Source organism: Rhododendron vialii, chromosome 9a, assembly GCF_030253575.1.
Source record: "Rhododendron vialii isolate Sample 1 chromosome 9a, ASM3025357v1".
NCBI lineage: Eukaryota > Viridiplantae > Streptophyta > Magnoliopsida > Ericales > Ericaceae > Rhododendron > Rhododendron vialii.
Window position 1 is genome coordinate 23,860,917 of NC_080565.1, and position 16,183 is coordinate 23,877,099.

The 16,183-nt window shown below is 36.5% G+C and overlaps 1 protein-coding gene across 1 annotated transcript; it reads left to right on the forward strand.

Annotated features, from left to right (window-relative positions):
• Positions 1–1,411: 1,411 nt before the first annotated feature.
• LOC131300806 (U-box domain-containing protein 21-like) lies at positions 1,412–3,121 on the forward strand. Its single transcript, XM_058326793.1, has one exon. It carries the CDS (start codon positions 1,493–1,495, stop codon positions 2,957–2,959), a length of 1,467 nt encoding a protein of 488 aa, XP_058182776.1. The 5' UTR covers positions 1,412–1,492; the 3' UTR covers positions 2,960–3,121.
• Positions 3,122–16,183: the final 13,062 nt, after the last annotated feature.

The window sequence follows — 16,183 nt, forward strand, 5'->3', positions numbered from 1 at the left end:
AAATCCATACGGACTAAATTTTATCGATCAATCCCCTCATGCTGCACCTCACCGTCAATTCCGACAACCCCTCCTTTCCTTTTTTCCGATTTCCAGCGGCCCCATCCTCTCTCTCTCTCTCTTTCTCAATCAAACCTCCTAGCTAGAGATCTCATCTCAGAACCGACGAACCTACGATGGTAAAGGTATCCGACGGAAAAGGTCCAACGACAGAGGCATCCGACGGCGGTGATGATGGCAGCGGCGTAGCTCAGTCAGAGGGATTGATGAAACTTTTTTGGCACAACCATTGTTTAACTTCGAAATCCCAATCTTTAATTATGTCTATAATGCAACTAAATCTTAAACTTTTTATTTTAATAGAAGTCAATCTCAAATTGGGATTCTCGGGTTCGTGGAATAATTGGAGTAAAGTTAAGGGCTGTATTAGGTTTCAATTGTGTTAGGTTGATAGTTTTTAAAGATGAGCAAAAAATTGAGTTTTGCTTTGAAATAAATACTTTTTCCCACAAAAGTTTGAAGAAACATTGAAATACAAATATAGAAAACATTAAGCAAAAAATTGTATATGTATGTCTGAAAATTTTTACTAAATTCTTTTCAATAGTGCAATAAAAATATTTAAATCTATTAAATAATGAATATAGAAAATTTTCGGTCAAAATTGAACTAACATCTTAATTCACTTGGATCAAAGAAAAATTGGACTGAAGCTTAGAAATGAATTATTAACTAGTTATATACATACCCTTGTATGTAGATTCACGTGGTCTATGGAGAGAGAGATAAGAGAAGGTAGATTGAATTTTGAAGCAAACGGAGGGAGGAAAAAGGCATACAAGGGCATTAAAGTAATTTGATATTTTCCGTTAACTGAGTTAGAGTTGCAAAAAAACTCCAAAATCATGAGGGGGCAAATTGACCATTAGTAAATTTTAAGGAGGTTATTTGCCAAATAACTAAATAACAGGGAGGTAATCCGTATTTTGCCCTAAAAAAAAAAACTATTTTTTTCTTGACCCTTGGCGCGGCTATCTCGTCCCGCCGACTCGTTGACGGGCCTTCCTCGTCAAACCATCAGTTTTTTTTTTTTTGATTCTTCGGTCCTCTTCCCCTGTTTCAATTACTACTACTAATTCGTGACCCCAACTTTATCTAAATCCATCCGGCGGTGTGATTTTTTATCATTTTCAAACTTCTCCCATCTGGCCTGGGGGTCAATATTCAAATCCCCTTTCTGTTCACTCACACGTACACACGTTGAACGTTTCTCCTTATTTCATTTGAATCCTCTAAAAAAAACCTCGTCTGCAGACTATTGTCCTAAGTTTTGAATGTTTCAACCGCGTAACCCAAACGGCCCTCCCCCCATCCTATATAAACAACCTAACTCCACAATCCTCTTGGCCAAAGCAACTTCACATACCCAAAGCGTTAAAGAAGACAAACAAAACTCATACTTCTTCCTCTCTCTCTCTCTCTCTCTACAACTATGATTCTGTCCTGGCGGAGGCGAAGAGCGGCCCGTGGCGCGGGAAAGACCCGCGACATGGCCGACCGAAACGGCGTCGCGGAGCTGGCCATACCCATCAATTTCAGGTGTCCAATATCGCTGGACTTGATGAAAGATCCGGTGACTCTGTCGACGGGCATAACGTACGACCGGGAGAACATCGAGAGGTGGATCGAGTCCGGCAACAACACGTGTCCGATCACCAACCGGCTGATAACGAACCAAGACCCGACTCCGAACCACGCCATTCGGAAAGTGATTCAGAGTTGGTGCGTGGAGAATAAGTCTTACGGCGTTGACAGAATTCCGACGCCTCGGATTCCCGTGAGCTCGGTTGAGGTGGCGGGGATTCTCGGAGGAGTCGAGGCGGCAGTGCGGCGGGGGGACGGTGGCGGGTGTCTGGAGTTGGTGGGGAAGGTGAAGGCTATGGCGGCGGAGAGTGAGCGGAACAGGCGGCGCGTGGTTGCCAGTGGGGCCGGTCGAGCTCTATCGGAAACATTTGAGGCCTTCTCGGATACGAGCACGGGATCTTCTGCACCAATGCACTGCCAGCAACTCGACGAATTTGTGTTTTTCGAGGAACAGAGGAACTTGGGGACAGAGGAGCTCTGGTTTTCTTCTCCTTCGGAGGGGTGTTTTAGTAAAAAAAGTCCACTACTGGGGGAGATATTGTCAACCTTGACATTGATGCTTCCACTTGATGAGGAGGCCAAGTCTCGTCTAGGGTCATTCTCGTCTTTAAATTCCATGGTTTGGTTTTTGCAAAACGGGGACTTATCGGGACGAAGAACCGCGATTTTGGTGATGAAAGATGTCGTATCGTTGGATCAAGAAAAACTAGATGCATTGATCAAGATTGAAGGAGCAATGGAGGCTCTAGTCAAGCTGGTTAGAGAGCCAATCTGCGTTCAAACTACCAAAGCCTCATTGTCCATCGTTTACAACATGGTTGCATCATCTATGCCATCTCCAAACAACGATGTCGCAAGAAAATTTGTAGACATGGGTCTGGTGTCGTTGCTTCTCGAGACGGTGGTGGGCTCGGAGAGAGGCGTTTCCGAGCTGGCGTTGGTCGTCCTGGACGAACTCTGCGGTTGCGACGAAGGGAGGGAAAAGGCCTACGATAACGCTTTGACCGTACCGGTTTTGGTTAAGAAAATACTGAGGGTTTCGGATTTGGCGACCGAGTTTTCGGTGTCTGTCCTGTGGAAACTGAGCAAGAGTGAGAGGAAGGGTGAGGAGGGAGGAGGAGAAGGAAGCGATGTTTTTGTTGTTGAAGCTCTTCAAGTGGGTGCCTTCCAGAAACTCTTGTTGCTATTGCAGGTTGGGTGTGGTGAGGAGACAAAGGAGAAGGCAAGTGAGTTGCTGAAGCTGTTGAACTTGTTTAGGGATAAGTTGGAGTGCATTGATTCTATGGATTTCAAGCATCTCAAGAGACCTTTTTGATTAACAAGAGGCACTGGAGAATTGGTTCTATCTCAATGGAGAACTATATATGCTCTATTAATTGGATAATCTTAAGAATTAGTATTATTTTGTATTGTCTTGTGATTTACTATTTGTTTATAGTGATTTTTTTTTAGTTTCTAACTAAATTCGTTTATTTTTTCAAGCTCGTCTCAATTGGAGAAATAAAAGAAAACAGAAGATATTGGACTATAGTAATATGATGAAAGTAACTATAAATACGAGATAAAATTCTGTTATGTTTTTTTAAGTGAGCTTTTTTTTAAATATTAGTGTTGATGTTTTTAACTTTGGTTCTTCTTGTGGAAACAAACCATAAAAAATAACAGATAAAGATGAACTTGGCCCAAAAAGGTGGTGCCACTAGGCCGAGTCACGTGATGGGACCGAACTACTCGGTGCTGATGTGTCTCAGACCCAGTCCTTTCGATCCTACGTGTGGACTTGCTCGACCTGCTCTGGACTGCGCAACCCGTTTGTCACCAATGGAGTTTAGCCGTCAAGTTTACTTGGTTTTTTCCAGGCTAGACTTATCGGAATGTCTAGACGGCTGACCCTCTATCCGGTCCACTACAAATTATCACTATTGTTCTAAATCTTTTAAATCGATTTTGTCATATTAAATTCTAAATTTGACATTCTGGCTCCCAATATACGTTACCCCATGAAAATTAATACAGTATTGCCTTGTAAGTTTCATGTGTGGGTCCACCGGGGGCAGGATTTTGGTTAGTGCTGTCAAAAACTTGATCCATAAAAACATCGTACAGCTTAGAAAGAACGGAGCTTCTATAGAGAAGCCCTGGGGTGGGTTCCCCCCCCCCCCCCCCCTTCCTTTTCCTCCGCCTTTCTTCCTTTTCTCCTCTCAATTCCCTATCTACAAACTTCTCCTCTCTTCTTGTTTCTTTCTATGTCTATAGTTGTGAGGTGGTTGAGACTTTCTATTTCGGAAACTAAGACCTCCTATTTTTTTCATCATTTTTGGACTTAGGAGCTAGATCTAGGTTTTTAGGTCTGGTTTCTTGGAACCAGTTCATCGGCGAAAAAGACACCGTTTGCGACGGCTTCTGCCTTTAGTCTGCGGCGGGACAAGTTCGAGTTGGTGCGGCGGGTCATCTAAGAGGGTCTGCTCTGTGTTCATACATGGCCTCTCAACTACGGCCTCTCCAACTCCTCTTCATGAGTGTGTTTGACGAGGCCTGCTCCGGCTTCGTGGTTCTAAGTAGTTTTTTTTTTTGGTTTTTTGGTTTTGTTGTTTTCTTGTTGTTTCTGTATTTTTGAACCGGTAGTATCCGCTTTTATTGTACTATTTTCTTATATATAATATCTGCATTTTTTGGTTGGTAAAAAAAAAAAAAACTAGATCCATATGCAAGTTATTTTTCTATTTGGTAATCCAAAGAAATAACTGGCTTAAGAGGTTTATGACAAGACAAATATATTATGAGAAATGTAATTTTGTTTTACAATTGAATCCAAATACATATATATATTTTGAAAATGATGAATGATAGAGTCATTCGTATTACCCCCAACTCTTGAAAAGAAGACAACGTTTGGGAACATTCTCAGCAAGTTGGAGCAATATAGGAAAAAAAATTGAGGTCAAAATAACGAGTTTTAGCTGCCAACTACGGAGTATCAGATATCATGGTGAGAAATTAGGAAATACTAGGAAGATTGGGTCAATTGACCACACCGCCCCTGCCCATAGGGCCGGGTTGTTTTGTTGTGTACTCTAATGTAGGACTTGACGGGTTGCACGTGACGGACGCCGAGTCCCAGCCGTGAGTAAAGTGTTCCGCTTTCCTCACTTATTTGTTATTTTCATGTTTTAAAATAATAGATTTACTAAAATAAAAAAATATGAAATATAGATCTAATTTGATAAATTTCGATAAGATCTATCAAATCCTGCAAAAAAATTGAAAAATTATTTTTATAAGCCTATTATTTTTAAACTTGAAAAGAAATCCTTATTAAAAAAAACAACGTAGTTTTTTTGGCAAGTCAAGGCTCACTTTTGTAATCCAAGACTCCAAGGCTATATATGATTTTACAGGGCCCACCTAAGGGTCCCGCACAAACTATCTAAACCGTTTCAATAATTTTAAAATAATTATTGGATTCATTTTGAAAAAATTTAGCTCAATTGGATGTTTGTAAATAATTGATCTAATTCGTTCAATTTTTCATTCAGAATTCGGGACCCTAAAGTCCAGAAGAATCTTGAAAAAAAATTAGAGAACTATATGTTCAGTGTCCCCTTGATCTAAACCGTAGAAATCGTAGGGCTTGTTGAGAAGAGAATTTACATAAAAAAAAATTATCATCACTAGACATCGATAGGTACCAAAACAGTTCATATTTTTTGTATAATCTTTGCATTTTAACAGTTATTGATGTCTGATCAAGATATTTTTTTTACTGAATGCTCTTCTCAACAAGCCCTACAATTTCTACAGTTTAGATCAAAGGGACGCTGAACATATAGTTGTCTTACTTTTTTTTCAAGATTCTTTTGGAGTTTAGGGTCCTGAATTCTGAATGAAAAATTGAACAAATTAGATCAATTGTTTACAAACATCCAATTGGGTAAAAAAAAATTCGAGATGAGTTGAATAATTATTTTAAAATTACTGAACGATTCAGATCGTTTATGCGGGACCCCTAAATGGGTCTCATACAACCGCGTATAGTGTTGGCGCATTCGAGCCGTCCAATACACTTTTGGATAGCTCGGATTGAAACTTTCTTTCTCCTCTCACCTCAACACTTTCTCTTGCATGCATTCTCTCCCTCCAAATCTGAATCGTTCAAAAATGAAATGGACGGCTCGGATGCGAGAGCGGGCATCACGTGGTACCCGCTCGGCACTGAAATTTTTTTCCTCACTGCAGGGATTCGGAGTCCGCACGTGACGTAACCAATTTGCTTATTGATATCCATTGTTGCTAACTTTTTTGTTTAAAATACTTTTTTCGGTAGTTTTTTTACTTTTTGTTTAGTTTTTCTTCATAATTTTTTGGATTTATTATTTTTTTCGACGAAAGGAATCAGAAAAATATAAAAATGTGGATTGATGTTGAAAAATGTTCATATAAGACGACACTTATATAAGTGAAATTACTAGGCTCTATTCCGCATTCTCAAATTAGTACGTAAAAAATAATAACCTATTTTCAAGTTTAAAAATAATGGGCTTACAAAAATAATTTTTAATTTTTTTTACAGGGTTTGAGATCTATCAAACAAGATCCATGTTACATATTTTTTATTTCAATAAGCCTATTATTTTTAAGCTTGAAAATTGCAAATAAGTACTTATTTTTTAAGGGAGAATCTGGAACACACCCAAGTTTGTTTTTTCTTGGCGAAAATCAGCGCTAGGATTCTTAGTTGTAGTTAATGAGGGTTGAACTCTTATTAAATGTATGAGAGTACATGATGCCTACTGCTTCACTCGCGTGAATTAAATATCATTAATTACTTCCTAATTCAAGTTTTCATATGTGAATACAAGTATATTAAGGTCAAGAATTCCGATCCTCACAAGAATATTTATTCACAGGATCAACATAAATACAGTATTAAAAGACTCTACACTGTATTGACTAAGAAATTTAATAAGGCATGCATGTAAATTCATAAGGCCATCCACAGTGGTATAATCAAATACCAATTGTTTTTAAAGTTAACAATGTTGGTGCAAAAGATTACTCACAATGGTATAATCAAACTTATCAACATCCTTAGAAATAATCAAATTTTGGGCTTTGGATAACCAAAACTAACAACTTTTTTCAATAATCAAAATTTGTGGATCCTACACCACATAAGTTAACTAGTTCCAAAATTTATATACATACGTGTTTCAACTAGTATTTTCTTCTTTCCTTCTTCGCCCACTCTTTTTTTTTTTTATTAAAAAAATAAAATTGAAGAATAAAAATTTATGTAGCTAAGCTTTTTCGCTACTCTATATCTTTTTCACTTCACCAACAAACTATTTCTCTTTCTTTTCCTCCAAAAGTGAAACTCATATCTCTCGATCATCTATAATTCAATCCATCGTCGCCGGATTAAGGTGTTTTACTCTTCTTTCCTATTTCTACTACCCATCCTCAAAAAAAAAAAAATTTATAATAGGAGGCAAGGAAGTCGCCGATTTTTTTTTTTAAAATTAAGAAAGAGAATCGATATATTTTAACTCATAAAAAACGTAAATATAGGGAAGTAAATGACGGGAAACAGGGAGGGAGAGAGAATGAAATTGTAGTGGACCCCATATTTGATTATGGACTAGAAGTGACCATAGTGAAGCTTAATATTGTTAAGCTTAACAACCTCTTAAGTGAATAATCAAAAGCTGATGTGTCAACTTTTTGTTATCCTTTTTTGATTATACCACTGTGGATGGCCTAATATACATTACAACTATTTTTGCTACAATATTATTGAACTATGGAAAATGTCGAAAATAAAGTAGGTATACAAGTACACTGTCTATTCTTTTGTTTCTTCCACTTTTGAGTTTAGACCTATCTAGAAGCCTTTATTTAGGCTTGGACCGTCTCCTTCATTATCTTGAAGAAAATCTAATCTCCTTCACTAGTTAGTCTGCAAAAGTATTACTCGATTGATACATGCTCTCCTCCGACAAAAATCAGTGATGTCATGGTTTTTGATACTTTAATCTTTTGAAGTGTCAATTGCTTGTCATCAGCGGCGGAGTCGGGAGTTTAAACCTTGAGGGCCGGCTTAATAAACATATAGTATTTTTTATCGGAACATATACTTATTATATTATAGGATTTTTATTTTTCAATAAATTACATTTATACAATGAAATGATTCTAGCCTAATGCAGTTAAAATATATCAATCATTTGATTTTTTTTCTTTAAGTCACTTTAACTGTCACGTGCTTATTTTTTATTTATGAACGAAATTGAGAAATAAGAATGTAAAATATCCGATTTTTTATCAAATCAAACCAAAATTATTAAGATTATAAGTAGTTATGCACAAATAATTATCAATAATATTCAAATTTAGGTATATACAAAATAAAAAAAATTTAAAACTCAAATGCTCGAGGAGCCCCGACCCCCAGACCCCAATATAGCTCTACCCTGGCCTGCTTATTATTCAATACTATTTGTAAACAAGGTGTGCAAGAAGTTCCCGTTCCAACCCAAAACAAGAAACAAGGGAAAAGAATAATACTACAACTCATGATTAAAAAACCTCGTACGATCAAGCTGATTACTAGGTATTCTTCTCAAAACCTCCGCTCAAAATTCAGCTTCGTTAAGAATCCACAGGAAACCCTTCCTCAAGACCTCAATTCCTTAGCGGGCAGGATTACATATCGGCTAATTAAGCAGATTACAATTCTAATTCAACCGCAGATGGAGGGACAGAAACCAAATTCTTTGTGAAAATAAGAGTTTCTTCTTCTCTTATGAATCCGAACTGAACAACAGAGTTGTGTGCCTAATTAGAAACCTATTAAAAACCATGCTTAAGGTTTGTGCCTTGTGGATACAACTGAGAAAGAGAAACCAAGGAGGCAAGGGATGAAAATCCTCCAAAGACCACGATACAAATGATATCTTCTAGCAAGCTCAAGGCCAAACCAACAATAATTAAGGGTCTAAGCGACGGAGAATGAAGCCTATTAGATTCTCACTCTATGCGCACATACTCTGATCTTTTGCAGAATCGGTTATGCACATTACCATACATCTAAACACTTTTGTAGATTCTGATTATAATATTAGAATATATAACTCACATATCAGAATCCATAATCTGAAAAAGGATGCATATAAATTAAAGAATTTCAAATGGCATGCATATCACAATTTTTCGCTTTTTTTTTTTTTTTGACCATTAAACTGTAATATAGTTCAAAAAGCCCTAGGATTGGAATAGCTGTTCTTTCAAAAGGAAAGAACTACGGAGATATTAGACATAGAATAGGTAAGTACTGGCCTTTTTGGGTTGTTCCACTTTTGACCTGTCTAGAACCCTAGGACTGGAATGCACCAACAAAGAAAGCCTAAAGTCTACCTACTGTTGCCTCATTTGATTAGTTAATATTCCAGTCTCGATTGTTTTTCTTTGGTCGCAGGATGTCTCAGGTTCGTTTGAACGCAAATTCCCACAACCACTTCACATGGCTTACGCGTGGGGGGTGGGGATGGGGTGACTTCAAGGTTGTTGGTAGGAAAAATTGCACCTGAGAGCTTAATTAGGAGGGAACAAAAACCCCTTAAGACATTGGCAAAAACCACTTGGTCAATCCCTTTGGATTTCCAGTCTCAAATTTGATAGCCCTCGCTCTCTGATCTTCAAGATCTATATAAGTCAGTGCCATCTAGAAATTGTTCACTCTTAATTTCCACAATCGGCTTTGCAGAATACATTTCGAAACATTAGTAGACGATTTTCATAATCCCCTTTTATCATCCAAGTGCACTCCATTTTTTGTTTTCATTCATGTAAAATTATAAAACTACACTTCATACATTTTTCTCTTCACACATAAAAAGGGTAATCATGTAATTTTATATCACTACAAAAAAAAAAGTGCATTTAAATAAAAGAAAAGTGTGAAAATCAATTTCTTTTTTCAAAAAGTTACGTATTTGTTTGCAAAAGCGATTTTGGATGCTGCGAGATGGGGCCTAGATTTGAATGATCAAACACATTACTATCATGTACCAGCTAGTGTTGTTCAACGTTGATAGAAGTCATCCTTCTAGATTCTCATAATTTTAATTAGCTCAGTACGGAAGCTTTCAATCAAACTATTTTTTGAAAAAAGTGTAGTTGCATTTAGAGAAGACCCTTGACATATAAATATGTGGACACTACATTTGTGTTTACTAATTGTCTTTTTCGTACTACTAGGTTTGAGCAATGTGAAATTGAAAATTGCAGATGATCCAAGAGAATGAAGTGACATGTTTCTAGTATTGGTAGAAACCTTCATCGACGAGTAACAATATTCCATTGGTAGTCAATATATGCGGTAGAAAATACTTATGAAAGCTTTAGTAATTAGTGTGAATAGTTGAATAAGAGACCTGGCTTGTCGATCGTCCACAAATTAGAAATCGGTGAGAAGTATTATTTAAAAAATCGATTTGATTGCATATTCGTTACTCACAAGAATCCATAGCATATAACATATGCATTCAGAAGATCATACTTGTCGTCCAAAAAAATATCGAGGTTGATCCGACAGTAAAATGCATACCCATTGCAACTAAGCCCGTCATTCAATTTGCTGCATGTAGTACCATGTCAGTAAAATGTTATTATTTTCAAAGTGAGATATAACATTATCACTACAAGAAAAAACACCATTCCCGACTAAAGGTTTAGTCGGCAATAGTAGGCATTTTAGTCGGCAAAAGTCTTCCCCGACTAAAAATTTTGGTCGGCACATTAGTCGGTTGAAGAGGGTCGGCAAAGGTTTTTGCCGACTAAAAAAAGGTTAGTCGGTAAAGATTAGTCCATTTGCCGACTAAATTTTTAGTCGGAGAATGTGTTAATATTGGCCGACTAATTATTTAGTCGGGGATGTGTAACATATTTGCCGACTAATAATTTAGTCGGGAAATGTTTATCCTATTGGCCGACTAATTGTTTAGTCGGGGAATGTGATACCTTTTTGCCGACTAATTGTTTAGTCGGGAAATGTGTTTTAATTATCACCGACTAAAAGTTTAGTCGGTAAATGTCATTTTGAATCAACTAATTTGTAGCCTATTGTCGACTAAACTTTAATCGGGAAATGTTCCATACCAATTTGTCATTCCGAAATTCCCTGCAAATTTTTTCCACATTATTATTCCCGCAGGTAAATTTTAGCCAACAATCATTAAATTCACAAAATTAATACAAAATAAAAATTCCAAGAAATAAACAAACTTTCATAAATAAAGAGGTGTCCACCAAATAATTAAAAAATAATTTGTATCCAAATTCCTAGAGTGCAAAATAACAATGCGTCCACCACGGGAGTAAAATAAATAAAAAATCCAAGCTCAGTAACAAAATGTATCCAAACCCCGTGGACACTCAACTTCAACATGCAAACGGATAACAAAAAAAATCCAAGCACGTCCACAACCAAAATCCAACTTCGATCTTCATAGTCAATAACCAACATCCTGCACAATACTCCATTAAAACGTCATCCCTGTAAAAAAAACCAAAAAAAAAAAAAACAATCTATCATTAGTATTTATGAACTAGTGTATCTCATTGCACAAAGCATGAACATGGTAAATATTTACTAATTAGAAGGCAAAACGAAAACTTAAAATTATCTTGACATAATTATGCATACAGAAATAACTATAAGATTAGAATGTGCAACATGGCCCAACCCAACGTGGGAACAGAAAGATCGGGTAATTCAAGACAACTAGAGGAGCATGTTGATGAAAACACAATAGGAAAGATTTGAAGATATAAGCTTAGTTATGGTCAGTGTTCCCAGCATTGAAAGAGATCATTCAATCCGAATTTTCCATCACCTTTACCTACCCAAACAGAGGAAGTGTATCCAGGGATGGCCAGCAAGGTTCCTCTTAGAAGCATTCTCTCATAATTATTTACATGAACATCCTTGATCCCCATGTATATCAACATACTCTCCCCCCAGTCGCCCCACCACCCAAACGAATTTCTATTGACGAAAACCACCCGTCATGGTGGTAAACTAATAGGAGATGAGTAAACTTATCATTCAATTACAGCTGTTACATTCAATTATAGTTGTTACAGGACTTTTTTCCTTGCAACTTCTTAATGAGAACATGGACTAAGGAGAGGAATATACAATGTCAAATAAAGAAGCCAAGTTGATTAGCAAATTAGATCCAACTAATTCCAACTAAAATGCCCAGTAAAAACATTAGACAGAAGAATTGAGAACAAAAAGAGTTCACTATCTATTGTTGAAGCTCGGCTGTGATATGATAAGCGTGTGACCCCTGCCTGTTTGTAAATATATGGTACTTAAGAAACTACTTATTGGCACCGACAAGGGCGGAGCTACATGTGGTAGACCCTACTGACTTGAAGAACTTGTCACACATAGGTATAAGAAGACTCATGAATATTAGTAAAAGGTTTTCCTAAGAACTTCCATTATAATCTTAGCTTCTGCCCTTTTCTAATTCACCACCAAACACGCCTATCTAATTTGTTGTACACTAAAATATGGCTTAGTCGATCCACCCAACTGCCCAATGCCCTGCCTTAGCTCCTCGAATCCTACTATCTAGTAAAGGGAAACTGGAAATATTCCCATTTTGCAAGGCCCAAAGACTGTTATTTGAAAAACTAGTGTTAATACATGGGTCATGTTTTCATTTGGTTTACAGATCAGAAATCTATCCACTAGCTTTACTAATCATTCAAACCTCTTATGAGGTTCCATACTAAGTATTCTTTACTCTTAATCGGACAGAAGAGTACAATTGCAAAAACTTAGTGTACATACTACATACTACAAGTCATTTACAAATCACCGACAAGTATAATCATTCATGCAGATAAGATAAAGTATAATCACTCATGCAGATAAGGTACAACCTTTTAACTCAATGAAACTTTCTGCCCCATGTGGGTTGTCTAGCCTATTCTTCATGTGAATCCAAGACTTATCCATTAGAACTATACGTATGACCACCTGAGTAGAGAAAACCTTAATCACTGTTTAATACAAATCAAAACAAGAAACATTATAGAGTAGAGAAACAAAAAAACTGTATATTGACCAAAGTCTGTACAAATTAAAACCCACAACAAACAAAGCACAAAAAACCTTAATCAGTGTTGATTTGAATCTTATCCTTGCTTCTCTTATATTAAGCAAGCACATTAAAATATAATCCTCCTGAAAGTTATATAGATGAGACAATACCTTAATATAGCTTAATCACCTCAGCAAAAATGCAATGCTTGAGATCATCAATCTGCATTTTCAAAAAGGTCAACACACGCCCACACAAGCTGGCAGAGAGGGAGATAGGGCTAAAGATTGATTTTTTTAACGCATGCGGAAGAAAAAACTGAACGATGACAAAAAAAAAAAAAACCAAGCTTTTTTATATTTTTTGGGAAACTAGGCCTAAACAATTTAAGAAGAACCAAACGAGGCCTTAGATCCTAAAAGTTGTCCTATTAATCTCCACCACCACCAAACCCTCGTTTTTCTACAAAAAAAAAAAAAAAACAAGGGTTACATTGCAGGGAGTTCGAGCTGACTCAAATCAATTCTATGGCGTCTAAGGTGATTACACTGAAGGCAAAAGGCAAGGCGGCGAAGGGCTCCCCGAGGCCGTCGGAGGACCTGTCGCCGGCCGAGTCCATCAAGGAATGGACGAACTGGATCATGAAGAAAGCCAAGGTTTACCCACTACGGCTTCATCCCACTCGTCATCATCATCGGCATGAACTCCGACCCCGAGCCCCAATTGGTAGGTCTGTTGGGAGCCCAAAGGAAAGCCCCTCGGAGGCCGTTCGTCGACACCCTCTACAGGAGATCTTATTACGCACTGTGCATATATCGTGTGTGTGCACGTGTATATGCGAGGATAAAGCAAGCAATCGACAGCAACGAGATTTTGAGGATACCTCGGGGACGCTTGATTTGGGGCAGCTCGATATGGGGAAGATTGATTTCTCCGCCACTGGGTCGCTCCCTCTCTCTCCACCGCTGGGTTTGGAAAAGAGGGGAAGTAGTGAACTAGGGATCTGGGAAAAGTACAGAGCAAGAAAAAAGATTAAACAAAAAAAGAAAAAGGCAAAAAACATTGAAACGACGTCGTTTCACCTAAGGGGAAAAATTATTTCCCGCCCTTGAGCCCTTTTTAGCGCGTTCCAAATGCCGCCCAAAATTTGGGGACTAAAAACAGTTGTATTTGAAAGACCACCGTTTTTTTGGTATACTGAAAACACATCATGTGCAACAGTAGCACCATAATTCATATGTAATCAATAGAGAAAAATTCTCGTAAAGTCCTATAATGCATCACTCGAAGGTTGTTCGAGTTGTTTTTTTAAAATCGGAACCGTCTACCTTTTTTATGTGAGAGTGATTATATCATTCGTACAAAAAATAAAGTAAATTGGTTATCGTTCTATACTTGATCGCACATAAACAAAATTTCTATTAATGAATCTACGTCCTGATGAAAAGGCTTCCAAAACCTAATAGACTCGAAAATTTGTAAGAGTAATTGAAACACCAAGAACAACAAAATGAATGGTATGGATCGTCATAGTTGTGTTGCAGTCGTGTGGCTAGCGTACATTAGACTATAGCGAAATATATTGGTTTAGAACTAGATAAGTTGGATATATAGATTTGAAAGGTAGCTGCAGACTCACTTTTTCGAATGTTCGATCTAAACTGTTACGATTTAAGATTTTATCAAATTTATCATTCTCCCCTAAATAGGTGATAATCGGATGTTGGAAACCACATGATCGAATCACATTCAGTGCTTCCAAATGTGTTAAAGTCCTATAATGCATCACTTGAGGGCCGCCTGAGCTGTTTTTTAAAAATTGAAACCGTCTACTTTTTATGTGGGAGTGATTATATCATTCGTACAAAAAATAAAGTAAATTGGTTATCGTTATATAATTGATCGCACATAACAAAAAATTTCATATTAATGAATCTATGTCCCGATGAAAGGGCTTCCAAAACCCGATAGACTCGAAAATTTGCGACAGTGATTAAAACACCAAGAACAACAAAATGAACAACATGGATCGTCATATTTGTGTCGCAATCATGTGGCTAGCGTACGTTGGACTATAGCAGAATACATTGGTTTAGAACCAAATAAATCGGATGTATAGATTTGAAATGTAGCTACAGACTTATTTTTTTGAATATTCGATCTAAACCGTTACGATTTAAAATCTTATCAAATTTATCATTCTCCCCTAAAATAAGTGATAATCAGATGTCGGAAACTATGTGATTGAAAACACATTTGGTGCTTCCAAAGGCGTTAAAGTCCTACAATGCATGACTCGAGGGCCGCCCGAGATATTTTTTTAAAATCGGAACCATCTACCTTTTTTATGTGGGAGTGATTATATGATTCATGCAAAAAATGAAGTAAATTGGTTATCGTTATATACTTAATCGAACATAACAAAAAATTTCATATTAATGAATCTACGTCCCAATGAAAAGGCTTTCAAAACCCTATAGACCCGAAAATATGCGAAAATGATTAAAATACCAAGAACAACAAAATGAACGGTATGGATCGTCATAGTTGTGTCGCAATTGTGTGGCTACCATACAATAGGCCCATTTTTATACAATAGAATTATATAGGAGTAATATATATCATTTGTTCCAATTATAAGCACAAAAAGATTGTTGGCCTTGGTGGTTTGAGATCTGTGTCTCAAGTCCCCAAGGACTTGGGTTTGAACCCTATAGAGATTATTTTTTTAAAACCGATTATTTTTTTAAAACTAGTTTTTTTTCTTATTTTATTTTCAATGTATTTTATTTTAAAAATATTTATTAGATGAAACGCAGTGTATATTAGTATATGTGTAGTAATTGGTATATTATCATGTTTGAATTTTGATTTAAAATTTCTTAATCATATAAAATATTTTAAAAGCTTATTTTACTTAAATAAAAGGAAAAGATTAATAAATTATTGGATTATCAAAAAATACACAGAAATAAAGTAAACTATAATCTGAAATCCGTTGTTTATTTAATAACATTTTTTTTTGGTATTTTCACGTATCGATAAAGGGATATTCTAAACCTGATCGAGCCGCAAATTTACGGGAATGAATAATTCAACAAGTGCAAGAAAATCAACGATCTTGATCGTCAACATTGTTTTGCGATCTTGTGCCTACTGTAATCGGATGATGGAATAAATATTTCCTTTCTTTTAAATTATTAAAAAGGGGTAAAAGTTGATATTCCATGACTAAATCTATTAGTTGGGTAATGTGTTTGATTTTTTAATTTGGATTAAATGAAATTACTCAACTAAAATATATTTGGTCGGAAAATGGAATTTTGTTTTCTATTTTATTAAATTGGAAAAAATGATATTTCCCGACTAACTTGAAATTTAGTCGGCAATTATAAAAATTTCCGACAAAATATAGTTTAGTC

What these genes read in the sequence shown, in the direction of transcription:
- LOC131300806 (XM_058326793.1), top strand. Translation starts at nt 1,493, where the DNA reads ATGATTCTGTCCTGGCGGAGGCGAAGAGCGGCCCGTGGCGCGGGAAAG.